Here is a 15,991-nt window from a genome sequence, read left to right as displayed (position 1 = left end):
AATTAATAAACTGTTTTATCATTAGATAAAAGTATAATAACAAAATTTTACAACGTAAATTCTGTCAGACTAATGAAACATTCGGTTAATTACATTGGAGGCAATTTTTTTACTTTTTATAAATTCATGATGTGATTTTCTCATGCATTACTTTCAATTATCTGTTAAATTTATTCAATTCTTCGAGTTTTTTATAAAGAAAGATTACTACTTCCATCAAAAAATTTTTTTTTTTAATTCTTTAAATGCAAAAAAAAGTGAGAAGAATCTGGCACCATAAAAATTAGTTATGATCGTAAACATGGCGGACGATGCATTTAAGAAGTTACGGTTTCTGCGATGTAAATACCAAATTGATCTAAGAGAAATCTTAAATGACAATGTACTTTATAAAAATCAAATAAATCATCGATCTATCAAGTACTTAATATTTGATTCATCGTTGTTCATTTCTAAGTTAAATGTGAGGTTTTCCAGTAATATGTAAACAGTAAGTTGTCATTTCTAAACTAGCATTTTAATATGGATTATTGAACGAAACATTACCCGTCAGAATCATTTTAAATTTTATTGTAATGCTCCTCAAGAATTCTTATAAATATATTATTATCGATTTGACATATTTCGAGGCCTTTTTCTAAAACAGATTGTTTTAAATTCATTTAATATTTGTACATTTAATGCAATTAGTAGCTGCGTAAGTTTTTTTTAAGCAAGTTATTGAAAATTTTGATGAGTTTTTTGCCGTGGACAATTCTTTATCACATTTTATTATGATGTTTAGTTTTCAGTCTCTTTTATTTAAAATTTTACATTTACATTTCTTAAAATTAAGAAATATGTTTGATGTTTATATCTTCACTAAACTTTTCTGATTTCTCTTAAAAATCAGAACTGTTGTGTTGAAACTCTTAAAAAAAAATTCTCAAAAATAAATAATCAATTTAATATTCTAGTAAATTCAATATATATTTGAAAAAATCTGAAAAATCATTCTACATTATATTGTGTTCTAATTTAAAATACAATTATTCTAAATAAGAGAATATTGTTATTTAAGATTTTGTAAAGCAACTGCCTTTTTACAACATTTTAACTTTTAAATCGTATTTCTATCTCATTTTTATTTATTATTAAATAAGTAGTCAATTGGATGAATACATTATGTAAACAGATAGATAAACAAATGAATGGTACTGGAATACTAAAAACACAACTGATTTAGTGTAGGTTTATTAACTGGTATAAAAGGTTTTTCATTTTCTATTTTATGTCCTGATAAAAGTCAACATAAATGGATGAATATATTGTATAAATAGATAACATACATACCTTATTTATTACAACTAGTAATACTATATATTTAACTTGTTTATAAATAGCAATTGTTCTAAGTGAGAATCTTAGAATATTGCAGTTAATATTAAAGTTTTTACTAAATTAATTAATGATTACAATATTTAACTTTCAAAATGTAATTTTATTTTATATCCTTATAAAAGTAAAGATCATAATCGAGCCTGATTTAATACAATTAGTAAACAAGTTACAATGTAATTGAAAGATATTCATATTTCTTCCAAGAACCAGTTTTAGTCATACTATATATTAGGCTTTACTTATAAATAGCAAATAATCGATTTATAATTAGTAGCTAATGTTTTAAATGAGAAATTTTGAATATTGTTATTATTAAAGTTTTTATTAGATTAATTGCTTATTACAAAATTTAACTTTCAAAATATATGCATATTTTACTTTCAGATAAAAGTATATAATGAATCTGATGATTTTATGAATAGGTAACATGCACATCTAATTTAATAAGCAAGTTCTACAAAATTTTCACAAGAAACAATTTTAGTCATACTATATATATTGAACTTGATTTATAAAAAGCAAATGTGCAAGTCTATAGAACTCATAAAGTAAGTTAAAAATATAGAGGAAATATTAAAGATTAGTGCAAAGAAAAGAGGAAAAATTATCAAAATAAAATATTTAAAGAAAAAAAGTAATCATTAAAAAGCCAGAAAATAAAAAACAAAATGAAACGATTAGAAAGCGCTCCTTTTTACGGATATAATCCTGTGAGCTGATAAAGAAATTATATCTTTTCATTTTTTTTCCAGCTTTTTAATGTATATTTTTTATTTATTTTATATTTTACTTTAATAATTTTTCTTCTTCTCTTTGTATTAATCTCTAATATTTATCATGTTTTCTCTATATTGTTAACTTATATATATATATACAGTGAAACCTCCGTTAAGCGGACATTCATGGGACCAAAAAATTTGTCCGTTTATAAGAGTTGTCCGTTTACGGGAAGGGTACCCTAATAACGAAATTTAACACCGTAAATTGTTTTTTGAATATTCTCAAAGATGTAGAAATTATTAAATAATATCTACAAGGATACTGTAAATATCTACAAGAATATTTATTTAAACAATAAGAAAGATAAAAAAGAATATATAAAGAAGTTTGATATAAATACATAATTCTGGATGTAGCTACAGATAAATAAATATAATTTTCCTATTAGCATAGATACTCAAGTTAGACATATGATACCAAATAGGAGCGTACTGTCCTCAGTCCGTTTCAATTATTAGGTTCACATCCCCTTACACCTACTTATCATTTGATAGGGAACATGGTTAATACCTTCTTGGAAAATAAACCTCCTATGATTCACAGAAAAAAAAGTAATGCATACCTGTAAGTCATGAGGACCTATGGAGATGGTTATTCACAATTGATCAGCTATCAAGTGTCTGAATAAATGTTTCATTTATATAAACATCTCAAAGATTATACTTCTGTTTTCTTTTTTTTTACCCCAGTTGTGTTAAATACAGTCTTCAAATTGATAAGAAAATTAAAGAAATTTTCAATGGGGAAGAAGCATTGAGAAAAGCAATTTCAACTTGAGGGGTCTCATAACCTGTGTGGTCCAGATGAAACGATCAAAAGATGCCGATGTCAGAATTATTTCAGGAGTGCAGTACCATTTTCTCTCCTTTCTTTACAAAGATAAGGCAAGGTGACAGGAGAAAGATTGATTTTTCGCTGGTGAAATAGCTTAACAATATTTTTAGTTATGGATAAGGCAAAAAGTTTTATTTACATGCTTTAAAAATGGTGAAAAGTTGAATTTTTTTAGCTTGCAATTTATTTAGAAAAAGTAGTGTCCGGTTTGAAGAGATAAAAAACAACGTTTCAGGACCAAAATGACTGTCCGCGTCCGGTTACGGGAGTGTCCGCTTTGCAGAGAATGTACGTAATGGTTTATTCATAGAAGATTCCCTGGGAATTAAAAATATGTCCGTATTGAGAGGCGTCCGTTTTGCAGGAGTGTCCATAACAGGAGGTTTCACTGTATATATATATATATATATATATATATATATATATATATATATATATACCATATATATATATATATATATATATATATATATATATATACCATATATATATATATATATATATATATATATATATATATATATATATATATATATATATATATATACCATATATATATATATATATATATATATATATATATATATATATACCATATATATATATATATATATATATATATATATATATATATATATATATATATATATAGAATGTTAGGTAGATAGATAATGTATTTTATTTATTGCAATTAGTAAATAAGTTCTAGTTGAAATAGATTCAAATAATGGATATAATGGCTATTTTTCCTTTCTCATATAAATCTATGTATTGACAGCAATGACAAACTAAATAAATAGAGTTAAAAATAACAAAAGTTTAAGAAATCCATTGTAGAGTTTGGGGAAAAAACAAAGAAGGGTTGAGGAAAGAAAGGGCAAAAAGTGTATGGAGTCTATTACATCAGGACACTAATTTACTTCAGGGGCAACAGGGTGGATTCTTTTGACAAAAAAGGCAGCAGGGTGCTGCTCCCTGTTTACTCTGCCTAAAATGAGTACTGTTTAATAGTTTAAGTAATTATAAGTAATGGTTTAAAATAATCTTCTTTAGATTAAGATTTATATATACATTTTTTACTTTGCTAATTGTAAGTGCTTATATTATTTCCAAATTTGAATTTCTCTTTCCGATTTAAATGATGTATCAAAACTTTACTTGTAGCCTAAAAAATATAGCTAGTTAAATCTCCATTATTTTATTTCTCCAATGTTGGCAGGTATGCTATTTTAATAAAATTATATATTGATATTTAATATTAATTCATTGTTACTTAAAATTTTGCTTAAGAAATATTTATGACTAATGAGAATATGTAAAGAAACTTCTTTTGAGTTAAATAAAACTAAAATAAATTGTTAATTTTGTATGCATTTGAATATTTTAGGAAAATTATAAATTGATGTTTAATATTCGCTTATTATTACTTAAAATTTTGCTTAAGAAATATTTATGGCTCATGAGAATATGTAAAGAAATTTATATTTAGTTGAATAAAACTTAAATTAAAATAAAATAAATCATTCATTTTGTATGCTTTTGAAATCATATTTCATTTTTGAAGATAAAAAACTTGAACAGCTATTGATAATTTTATAACTTATCTTTTATAATAGAAATATTACTTATATATTGTGATTATTACGCAACAAGGCCTATTCATAAGAGCAATTTTTAAGGTGAACAAAATTGAAATAAACAGTCTTAATAGCTCTCTAAATTTTACACATAAAAGAAACTTTCTTAAATGTGCTAAATACGTACAAAATGATTATTTCTTTCTCGTCTTTAAGGAATTCATGAATTTAGAGGACTTTCAGTGATTTCTAATTATTCAAATACTCACCATCCCACCCCCACCATCAATGCCCATGTCTACATTACTTGTTTATTAAAAGATTTAAATTTCATGATATATTAATTTATTATGTTCTGATATAAAAGTAAATAATGAATTAGATATAAACAAATAATCTCATTTTCTGTAATTAGTACATACAAGTTATTAATAAAGAAATTTTTATATTTCTAAGAACTAGCTTTGGACTCATTGTGTATTCATTTTTTGTCATTTAAATTTTAGCCATACTATTTATGGGTGTTTTGTAACTTAAAATTTTGATTTCTCAATTTAAGAAATATTCATCAGAACTGAAAAAATTGAATTTAAGAAGATAATTTATTTAATCTTTTTAATTTGAAATCATAATTCATTTTTGAAAGTAAAATATCTCAGAAACTATTGATAATTTTATAACATATATTTAAATGTAGTAAATATACTAATGAGATTTTTAGAGCATTGTATAATTAGTAAAAGTTTTACAGTCCTGATATAATACTGAAATTTTTTAAACTACTTTCTTAGGCCAATTCAGCTGGCTATTGCTCAATTTACAATATTTTTCCTCCAGGTTGTCAATATGTTTTGCATCCGAGGGATTTTAAGATTGTTATGACATTTTTCATGGCTCTATGGTCATATTATTCAAAGAAATGTAAATTTTCAGTTAGACAAAAATTCTTCCCCACCATCTTGCAATATTATTGCACCAGGTTGTAATATTATTGTAAGTAACTCTTTCTAGTCAACTTGCAATATTTTTGCATAAAATTCTCAGTATTTTTTAGCATCTAAGTGATTCAATGATAAATTTTTGTAAATTCTATGGTTCCTATGACATTATTTTATGGCCCTATTATTTCATAGAGTTTAATCCTTCCATTGCCTCTTGATTATAGATTTACCCATTTGTTTAATGCTTTTTTTCAGGTTATATAAGGTTATATATCTTCTTTCAGGTCATAAATTTCTCCCAGTTTTTTCTCATGTACCACAATTTATTCTCTTTTGCAACAAGCTAAAATTTCTACTTTCAGTCTATTACGCGTGAAACATTTAAAAAATATTTAGTTTGAAATAGGCTGAAATTTTTATCTGCTTTATCACTATTTTAAAAAATGCGAAATTTTAATTACTAAGTATCCTAAACTTAATTATGAAAAGTTCTCATTTAATTTTTAAATAGATTGAAAGAGATATGATGCAGAAAGACAAAGATACTGAAAACAACAAAAATCATTTATGACTGAGAAGAGGAGAGATGTTCACAGTATGAAGTTCTCTCCAAAAGCGTGAATTCAAACTTTCCCATCAAAAAATTCTTTCATTAAAATTTTTTGTATTTTTAAATTGTAGAGTTATTTTGGACTGAGTAGAGAACTACCTGCAAAGATTTCCTAGTTTGACATACATAATTGGCTTTTTTTTTTTCTTTATGAAACATTGAGTAATTTCCTTTATTAAGAATTATTTACTGTAAAAGAAATACTTTAAAAATATTTCTCAATAGTCTTAATTATGTCAATGATAGACATGATTTGATGACTTATTTTGTTCAAAATTATTATGCTTTAAGAATATTTTATTTTTTAAAGGTTACTTTTCTAATTTGGAGAAGTCATGGATCCTACATCATGGTCAGCTTACAGTCAACATTTCTCAAGACTAGGAGCTTCAATGAATCATCCGTCTAGCGCTTTAACACCACAAGCTCAGATGAATGATCTTGCATTATCTTCTTCTTTGCCTCGACAGGAGCATATTCCTGGTTATGGCAATGCTGGTGGACCTCATCCCTTCTTATTGGCTGCTTCTCATGGCTTGAATCCCTCCCAAGCCAATCACAATGATCCATCTTTCAATGCAAATTTATTTGCAAATTATGATGCTAGTCTTTTCTCATCTTCTTTCCCACCTGGCAATAAGGGTCATCTCTCATCATTTCCTCAAGGAGGGTTGTTTAAAGCTGTCAATCGAGAAAATGATTTTAATGATCTCAGAACAGGTTTTGCTCATTGTGGTATGGCAGCCTATTCAAGAAATTCTGATGGGAGTAATGCCTTACCTGGTAGTGCAGGACATTTATTTCCTAATTCTATGCCACCAGGATCTTGGAGGCATTCTGGAATGATCCCTTCAAACTGTGGACCCTTTGGAGTCTTACCACATGAAACTGTATTGCAAAGATCTCATTTAGTTGGAAGAGGTAGTGAAAAACTGAGTGGTCCAAAACAATCTCGAGGTTCAATACCAAATAGTTCTTTCGTAGAGCAAGATTTGAGCAGGGGGTATAGAAGCATTCTTTCATCACCAGCTCGGCCACCGTCGTCTTACGTAGAAGGCAGTAATACGTCACATTCCACATTGTTGTCCCCTCAAAATGATCCATATTTCTCTTCAGTGAGTGATAATTATTACTCCTCCTGCTCAAAAAATGACTTTGCTGCATATAGCTCCTATTGCTCTAATATGCCACCTTCTGTTCAGAGAGGTTCAATATCACCCTATTGTTACTCACAAACATTTGGAAATTTTGATTCCATGGATAAATCGGACCAGATAAACAGACCCGAAGCTACAAATGCTAGCACAAAACCCAGTGCCAATTCAAACTTCACTAATTTTGTGCCAAACAACAGCTTAAATGGCAGCAATCCATCTCAAGTTCATAATGGCCAAATATCAAGACAGTCTGTTATAACGAGCAATGTTAGTAACAATTCATCTACTTATAATTCTGAATCTCATCCCAACCATTCTTATAACTTACGAGAGGCATATCCATATCCTCCTGTTCCTCCTCCTAATGATAGCAGAGAAAGAAACAGGCAGTCAATGGCACACTCAAATAATAATCATTCATCTGCTAGTCAGAATCTGTATCCACCTATGAACACTCCCATTCCTGCATCTACTCCTGCCCATACTACACCACCTTCTTCATCTATGGGTCAGGCTTATGTACCAACACCTTTACCTCTAAGCCATGATAGTGGTTGTTCATCTGTTAACAGTCAGTCTGTAATGTATCATTCACCTTCAAATGATGGATGTTATTCGACTCACTCGGAATCGGGTTCTCCTGCTAAGCAAGATTTATCGTCGCCATCTGTTTACTCGATCGAAAGCAGTAATTTGAGTGTTAACAGTGGGCCTTTCACCGATAATCATCATGGCCGTGCCGATGGTAATTACGGGAACGGCCCGTCGGAAGTAGTCGATAACAGTGGTCGAAATTCGGCTAAAGCGATCGACAACTGCCGCTCTTCACGCAAGGATGCTCATCTAACACCTTTAGATATGGTTAAAATGAATAAAGAAAGCTATCAGGGAGATGTTAATTACACTAATAGAAGACCCGTGCAAACTCAGGCTCATGCAAAGAATCATTCTGAAGGGGCTATCAAAAGGAAAAACGACTTTCCATTTTCACCAAGCTCCTCACCCTCTGTTCTCGATTTTGCTTCAAAAGACAAAGCTAAGCTCGATCGTAAATGTAAAACAGACGTGTCGACTAATTCGTTGCCTCTAAATTGCACATATTCTCATTTGCAAAATAGACAATCTCAACTATCATCTCCTGAATCGGCAGGAGATGCGGAGGATAACAAAAATGACAGCACCTCCATACAGAGCAATGAAAGTCTTTCATTGGATGAAGAAATGCCTGTTACTAGCTCTCCTCTTCCAGTTGACTTGTCACAAGTAACGTCCATGAATTTAACCTCAAAGAAGTCTGATTCTCCTGTTGGGGACACAAAGGATCATCTTCCTGACCTAAACTATGAGACAGATAAGTCTGGAGGGAAGTGGTCTCTAACAAAACAAGAACTTTCAAAAGAGAGTGGTGGTGATGATGAAAAAAGTGCAGTGAACAGCATGAGTGAAAAAGATAAAGATGAACCATTGATAAGAACACCTCCTCCTTTAGATGAGCTGTCTGATGAATCAAAAAAGTTGTGCAATAGTATTGAAGATTTAGGATTCCTCGCTGGTCTCTCCTCAGATCCTGATGTCGAAGATAGTGCTTCTAAAGGTAGTTTTTCTGATAAGAAAGGGAAAAGAGAGAAAGGACTTTTGCAGTCCTTTCTTACATTTCTGGAAAGTAGCAATGATCCTCCAGTTCCTACAGACCCTATAAATCTGGAATCAAAACCAGATCAGAAAGAAGATGTTGTGAATTCTCCGAAAAGTGAAGAAATTGTAAGGAAAGAGGATGACAAGATCCCTAATGATAACTCCAAATTAGCTGAAAACAAAACTTTAATCGAAGAGCACGACGATAAAGACAATTTTGATGAAGCTCCTTCTCTAGATCCCACTTTATTTGGTTGTTCCTCGTTGCAAAAAGAAATGGTCGTGCCAAATCCGGAAGCTCCTTCGTTTTCGTCAGACGAGGATGAAAACTCAACGCAAGATATATTTGATTCAGTTGCCATGGCTATTCAAAGACTTTGTGAAGATAATGAAGAAGATCACACTGATAAAAATAAATCTTCTTGTAAAGGTAATGCTAAAAAAGAAATATCTGGTCAGAGTAGCTCGGAACCCACCCATAACGTGGAACAGACTACTGATAATAATTTAACAGTTAAAGAAGAGACTCCCGAACAGTGCTCTATAAAAAGTGCTCGCGTCGTGAAGAAGAGAGGTAAGAGGAGGAAAGCGAGTCATTTACTAGTCATAAAAGTGAAACGTAATGCAGAAAAACCTCCAACAGACGTTAAGAGTTCAAAAACTATTTCAAATGCCAAAACAAGGAATGCTTCTAAAGTGAAGCAAAACTCTCAATGTTCTCCTAGACGAGTGTTGATGCGAAAATGCAAAGAAAAGGATTTAAAAAATAAGAGAGCTGGCTCTAAGAGAAGTGGGTATAATTTACGCTGTATTTTACATTAATGCAAAGACATTATGTAAAATTTTGTCTGTCTTTAATTTATCTGTCTTTAATTTATGAGTTTATTTAATGATATAATTAATAATTTGAACGATAATACAATTTGATTTTACAATACAATTTGGTACTTGATTTAAATATATTTATTGCAATAATAATATTAAACCAAAATAAAGTTGTCAATAGTTTTCAAATGTTGCCAGGGCGTCATAGATGAAATTGGGTGATTTGGTATTTTTTGTTCTAAATAAAAGAAAAATACTGTCACTTGATTGCTTCATTGAGACATGACAATTCAAATGCAACGGCGTCTGAATGGGAGGTCATTTTCATTATTCGACAAATTTTGCTTAGCAATTTTGCATATTTACAACAAAAAAAATTTCTCTTATTTTAATAAGAAAGCACTTATGAAATTATGAACAATGCATCTTACTTTTTTTAAATTTTAAATTTATTTAGAGTAATTAATTGGAAAGCAATAAATAAAAGAAAGCTTAGACTTTAATGTTATATAGAAAATATCAAGACATAAAAATTGGAGTATTAAATAAAACTTAGGAGAAAAAAATTAGATATAAGGCGGAGCCCTCTTGTGATTATAAAAGAAACATTGAGAACTTTGTGTCAGTAGAAAGTACTTCTCCATTAAATTAATGAGAGGCTCTTATAAAATTCATTTGATACAAGAAAAAATTTTAAAACTAATTCAGAATTATCTATAGTAATTTTAAAATAATCATTTTTATTTTATCTGTTTATATGCTGGTTTAATTTTCTTTTTTGAACTATGCATATTAACTGTAAAAATTAAGTATTAAATTACTATATCTGTATCTACTTAATTACTGTTCATATTTTTAAATTCAATTTAAATTAATTCAGAATACTTTTTTTTAATAATTAATTTATTAGTTATTTTCCTTTAACTACTGAAGCTATATTTTCATTTTAAGGCATGATTCTTAGAATACTTACTTTTATCTCAACCTGACATTCGACAAGGTTTGTCGATCACTAATTTCTATGTTGTTCGATTCATAGAATAGTGAAAAATAGTGGTTGCAATTTTTTTAATTGGGTTCTAGAAAATGCTCTAAAATTTTTTATTTATATATATATATATATATATATATATATATATATATATATATATATATATATATATATATATATATATATATATATATATATATATATATATATATATATATATATATATATATATATATATTGTTACAACTCTTAATTTAATTTTTATTTTTCTACTTTTGCGGATTTAATTTTAACTATTAAACTAATGATGAATTTAACTTATTGTACTCAGCAGTATCTTTCAAAACATGTAAAATACAAGGCTAATAGATAAACATATAAATGCAAGAAATAATACATGTAAAATACAAAGCTGTGAAAGATAAATCTAAGAAGGATTATTATAGATTATCAATGGATTTTTCTGTCTAAGTTATATCAATACAATTCTGTAATTAGAATTTTCAGAAAAATAACTTAGTATTTTACCTTTTTCTTAGATTTGTCTTTCTTATCTTGGGTTTACTGCCATGTTTAACTTTGGCTTTTTCTTTCGAATAAGGTAGCAATCAATCAAGTAATTTTATATTGACACGGTCACTTTCGGCAGTATGCATCTTAATGTAATTTATGTTGAAGCAAATTTTTACTATCATCTAAGTTGTTTTCTGTCTGTTAAAACAAAATTAAAAGTGAAATTTAAATGATTTCGAAACAGAAATGTTGACCATGTAACTTTATTGTTCTTATATTTTAAGAAATAAATTTGTACTCATTATAAAAGTTTTGACACCCTATTTCTCATATCTGATATAGTGGAGCTTTTATTTTACTTCCACCATCTTAAGTTTGTTAAGAACTAGAAGAAAAAAAAATTATAAAAGTTTTTTGACTTAGAATCCAAGAGTTATTGTAATAAGTATTCACTATCTATTTTATTTATGCATATGAATATTTTGTTACTAATATAAATGTTTATTTAAGGAAAAACCCGGAACTGTGTTAAAAGAAAGTATGTGTTTGAAGAACCAGAAGAAAATAGCACAACTGTTGATGTAAAAGATGATTCTCCCAAAGTTGTCGAAATAGATGATATTGATGAAGACAAGGTTTGTAAACTACTCTATGTGTTTTAAAAAAAGTTTTGCGTAACAGATTAATTAGGGTGGTTTAAAAATTTTCATACTGATTTATGGTATCCCTTTTAAAAATATTCTATATTCTGATTTTTTTTAAAGATTTATAATATTGACAGTTTCAAATTTATCCAAGGGCATAATTTGATTCTAAAATATTTTATATTCTGGCTAAATGTTGTATAGTGCGCAAAAACATAAATGTTCCATCCTGAATAATTTTCGAGCTGCCAATTGGATCTTCGTCTTAATGGTTTGAGGGGGTTATGTCAAATGTGCTAATTAATTAGTGCAGATGATATTTTAAACTATGAAATCAGACACGAAAACGTACCTTCTCTGAATAGACGTACCTTTTTTTGATGGATTTGGATTTCTTATCCACAAAATACAGGGGATAGCTGCAACCTGGGAAATATGGCTTAAAATATCATCTGCACTTATTAATTAGCATCACTTCCTCAAACCAGTAAAATTGAGCCCTACAACATGAAGATCCGGTCGTCAGATCAAGAATTATTCAGGATGGTCCGTTTATTTTTTTGTGCCCTGTAATTTTACATGGCAAAATTCGAAATTTGAGCAAAATAGGTCGAATAGTTCCTTAGAAATTGCATATTAAAAATATGATTTTTTAAAATTTCTTATCTACCAAAAGGCAATTTATTTTCAAATCTATCTCTTAGTAATTTTCATGCAGTGATGTATCAATTAAGTTGAAAATTTTAATTAACTGCATTTCTAGTTAAGCAACAGAATTTTTGATCCTAGGACAAAGAAGCATTATTGTGAATAACACTTTTATACAAACTGGTAAAAGAGCTTCTTATTTTCCAAAAAAAATTAGGCAATTTAGTAATGAGAAGTTTAAATTCTTAATTTGATTAAAAAACACGAGGACTTTAATCCATTGAAGATTCGACATGTGTTTTAATTAGAAGATTTTTTGTTTAGAAAATCTTTACATTTGAAGTGAAATAGTTCTCTACAGTGCTCTCTCTAACCTATGACTGAACTTTGGGAATAGAATCTAATGTATCCGAATTTTCTTGGTCCAATAAGCAGTAAAAACTTCAGTTCCAGTATTTAAATATTCTTCTACTGGGATAATCTGTTATGATGTCCTACTCTTAAAAAATTTTGTTCACTAAGAATCTCTTGAGAATTTAAACATTATATAACTAAATCTTGAAAATATAAATATACTAGCTGAAGTTTCTACTCATCAATAGTCATTTACAATGAACTTTTTGAACAGTCCAGAACTAATAATGCTCTCCCTCCCCAATATAATTATGGTCCGAAACTTGAAATTTAATTAATAATATTTACAAGATTTAAAATAAGTAACATTCCTGGACAAAGTAGACCGACATAACTAGGAGCAGAGACTGCCCTAGGCTGGACTAAATTGCCCTCATGTTTTAAAGGCTTCTCGATGTGTACGCAGCAGCTTCGTGACAGATAAAGGTGAAAGGCAAGCTTGTATCCTTCAAAAAGGAAAATTGCTTTGTCATTTCCTATTGGCTGTTTCAAATCGTTCCTTTTAGATAACTCAATTAACAAATATATTTTCTATTTTGTTTTTATTTTTGATTAAAATGACCTGTTTTTTCATGGGTCATTATCATTTTAAGGAATTGTCTTCATTTTAGGAATCAATAAAATATCTATGCTTTAAATAGATGTTTTTAATTTTTTCACAGGAGATAATCCCCTTAAAAAAGTGTTCTAAAACTAGTTCAGCAGCTTCATCTTCTAACATGGAAAATGAGGAAATTATCATTAGTGATTTAAGTGCAGATGACTCTCTTGAAACTAAAGAAAACAAGGAATCACATAACATGGATATACAGGAAATTCCTATCTTAGATTCTTCAGGTCCACCCCCTGCAAAAGTGCCGGCAAAAGAGCGTCTTTCAACCGAAAAGTCGCCGGGATCGGCGGCGGCTCGGAAAAAAAGGATTCAGCGTAATCCTTATCGAACGAGAAAGAGAAGACGCAAGAGTACCAAAAAGACATCTGAAATACCTGTTGTGGAAATTCCTAAAATCATTGAACCAGAAATTACTAATACTTCATCCAGTGAAGCAAATGATACCCACTTAAAAGAGAATGCTATTACCAGCAACGAAAATTGTTCTAATGTTGAAACACATTTTAAGGTATTTTTTTTAAAAATTTCTTCACTTTATTTATTACATTATAATAAGTTCATGGTTATTTGTGGTGCTATTATTATCCCTTCAACAGCAAGTAACACCAAGAAATGAATACAGATGTTTATCATCGAGCGCAGAATAAAAAGAATACAGAAATTTAGAAACAGAATTATTTTTTTTTAAATGCAGGCTATATATAACATAAGACAAAGCAGTTAAACCTCATCAAAATTAATGATTAAAAGGAACTGAATTATTTTTCATATTAAAACCAGCCAAAATACAATTATTTATTTTTTTTACTCTTCTTTCACATTTTAATTTGCACCATAAAAAAAAAAAAATTTGGAAGAGGAAAAGTATATAAAAAGTGCTTTATTGGGCTTATTTTTGTTTTTTAAAAGCCCAAAAAAGGTGCTTTTTTCATTGAGTGTTTTTAAAAAGTGCTTAAGTTCTGCTGTTCAAAAATGAGATTTTCAAAAAAACATGTTGATTTTCACAATGTATTTTACAAAAGCGTGTTTTTTACTTTGTTTTATTCATCGTTTTCACACTTCATTCAACCACAATCTATTTCGGCATAGCGTCGATTGTTAGTGACACCTAACCTTTTACATGAAATATTTGTGAGTCCACATGTCCGTCTTCTAAGCTGGGTTCGGTGAGATTATTGCACTCTCATGTGCAACTCTGCTGCATTTGCATTTTGCACAATATTCTCAATTTCAAGCTTCATTTTCCACCCTCTGAAATCGAGTCGAAAAATCTCTCGATCTTTTTTATCATGGTTAATATACTAAAAAAAAAAGAGTTCTTTGTCAAAAGCTAGTTATTTTATCATGATCATGTAAAGTCTTTGAATATTATTTTGCATTTTGTTTAAGTATATAATGCTTATTTTTTTAGTACTTAAAAGGTGCTTTTTTCTTGTTGAAAGCTGTGCACCCTGATATAAAATGAACAGATTCTTCTCTCTTAGGATGTGATCACAATAAATATATATTTCTGAAAATGACTGAAATCTTTATAACCTTCTTTTATATAATTTCCAAATTCTTAAAATGTATGAAATGATTGTCCCAGCTTACTTTTGTAAATAATTTCTAATAAATTTATTGTATGCTTTTTAGACTGGAGATTATGTCATAAGCATTGAGACTAAGGAAAGTTCATATCCTCCCATCTGGCGAATAGAAGGGAAAAACGTATTGCAATTGTTTGAAACAATACAAAAAGAAGGATGCAACAGTGTTTTTTACAAAAATACATCTTCAGTAAGATTCTCATTTTAAAATTATGGATTGTATTTAGCTATAGAATTCACTGTTAACTTGTTATAAAATCTGCTTATTTTAATAAGTAGATTGGATGTTAAGATGGGGTCATCTTTCTGACTCATGCTTTATATTATTAAACAATATCTCATGTTATTTCATACCTGCCAAGTCTTCTGTTTTATAACGAAAACTCCTGTATTTTACCACTGTCTCCTGTTTGCCGTATGTTCTCAAATTTCTCCGTGTGTGTTGAAGAAATTTAAAAAAAAAAAAATTTGATGATAAAATATCTATTGATGGCAAAAATACTTCTCCTATTCCTTCAGAATGCTGCAGTATGTTGAGTGTTAATTGTTTAAGTTGAGCTTTGATGACTCAGCATTCCCCTTCCTATGAGGTAAACCCAGGTTCAAATCCCAGCGACGTTCCGCATCCATCTTGCACCGACCACAGTGCTGACGAGAAATATCCTAAGTGGTAGACAGATTACGGGCTGGAGTCCCCCTTCGTCAGGCTAGTCCTATGAGTTTTTAGTGGTTTTCCTCTCCATGTAACTCAAAGGTGGGTTATTTTCATCTAAAAGTCCTCCACGAAGGCAAGTTTCTCCCAAATCTTGATCCAGGAGTTCCCTTGTCTTCTGGATTGGA

At 29.2% G+C, this 15,991-nt stretch overlaps 1 protein-coding gene across 2 annotated transcripts in view; it reads left to right on the top strand.

Annotated features, from left to right (window-relative positions):
• The first annotated feature begins 273 nt into the window (after positions 1-273).
• Positions 274-15,991, top strand: part of LOC107452495 (uncharacterized) — a 29,779-nt gene continuing 14,061 nt past the window's right edge. Inside the window, exons 1-5 of one of the 2 annotated variants that reach the window (XM_016068980.4) lie at positions 274-420; positions 6,433-9,704; positions 11,754-11,878; positions 13,612-14,070; positions 15,198-15,341. In XM_016068980.4, coding sequence (XP_015924466.3) covers positions 6,458-9,704; positions 11,754-11,878; positions 13,612-14,070; positions 15,198-15,341 — 3,975 coding nt within the window. In that variant the 5' untranslated portion in view covers positions 274-420; positions 6,433-6,457. Of the gene's footprint in view, positions 491-6,432; positions 9,705-11,753; positions 11,879-13,611; positions 14,071-15,197; positions 15,342-15,991 lie in introns of both variants that reach the window. The other variant, XM_016068979.4, reaches the window with a different exon arrangement.

This window comes from Parasteatoda tepidariorum, chromosome 4 (assembly GCF_982258835.1).
Source record: "Parasteatoda tepidariorum strain Cologne lab strain chromosome 4, Ptep-v5.0, whole genome shotgun sequence".
Taxonomy (NCBI): domain Eukaryota; kingdom Metazoa; phylum Arthropoda; class Arachnida; order Araneae; family Theridiidae; genus Parasteatoda; species Parasteatoda tepidariorum.
Note: the sequence above shows the minus strand (reverse complement) of the source record. Positions and strands in the feature narration are given on the sequence as shown.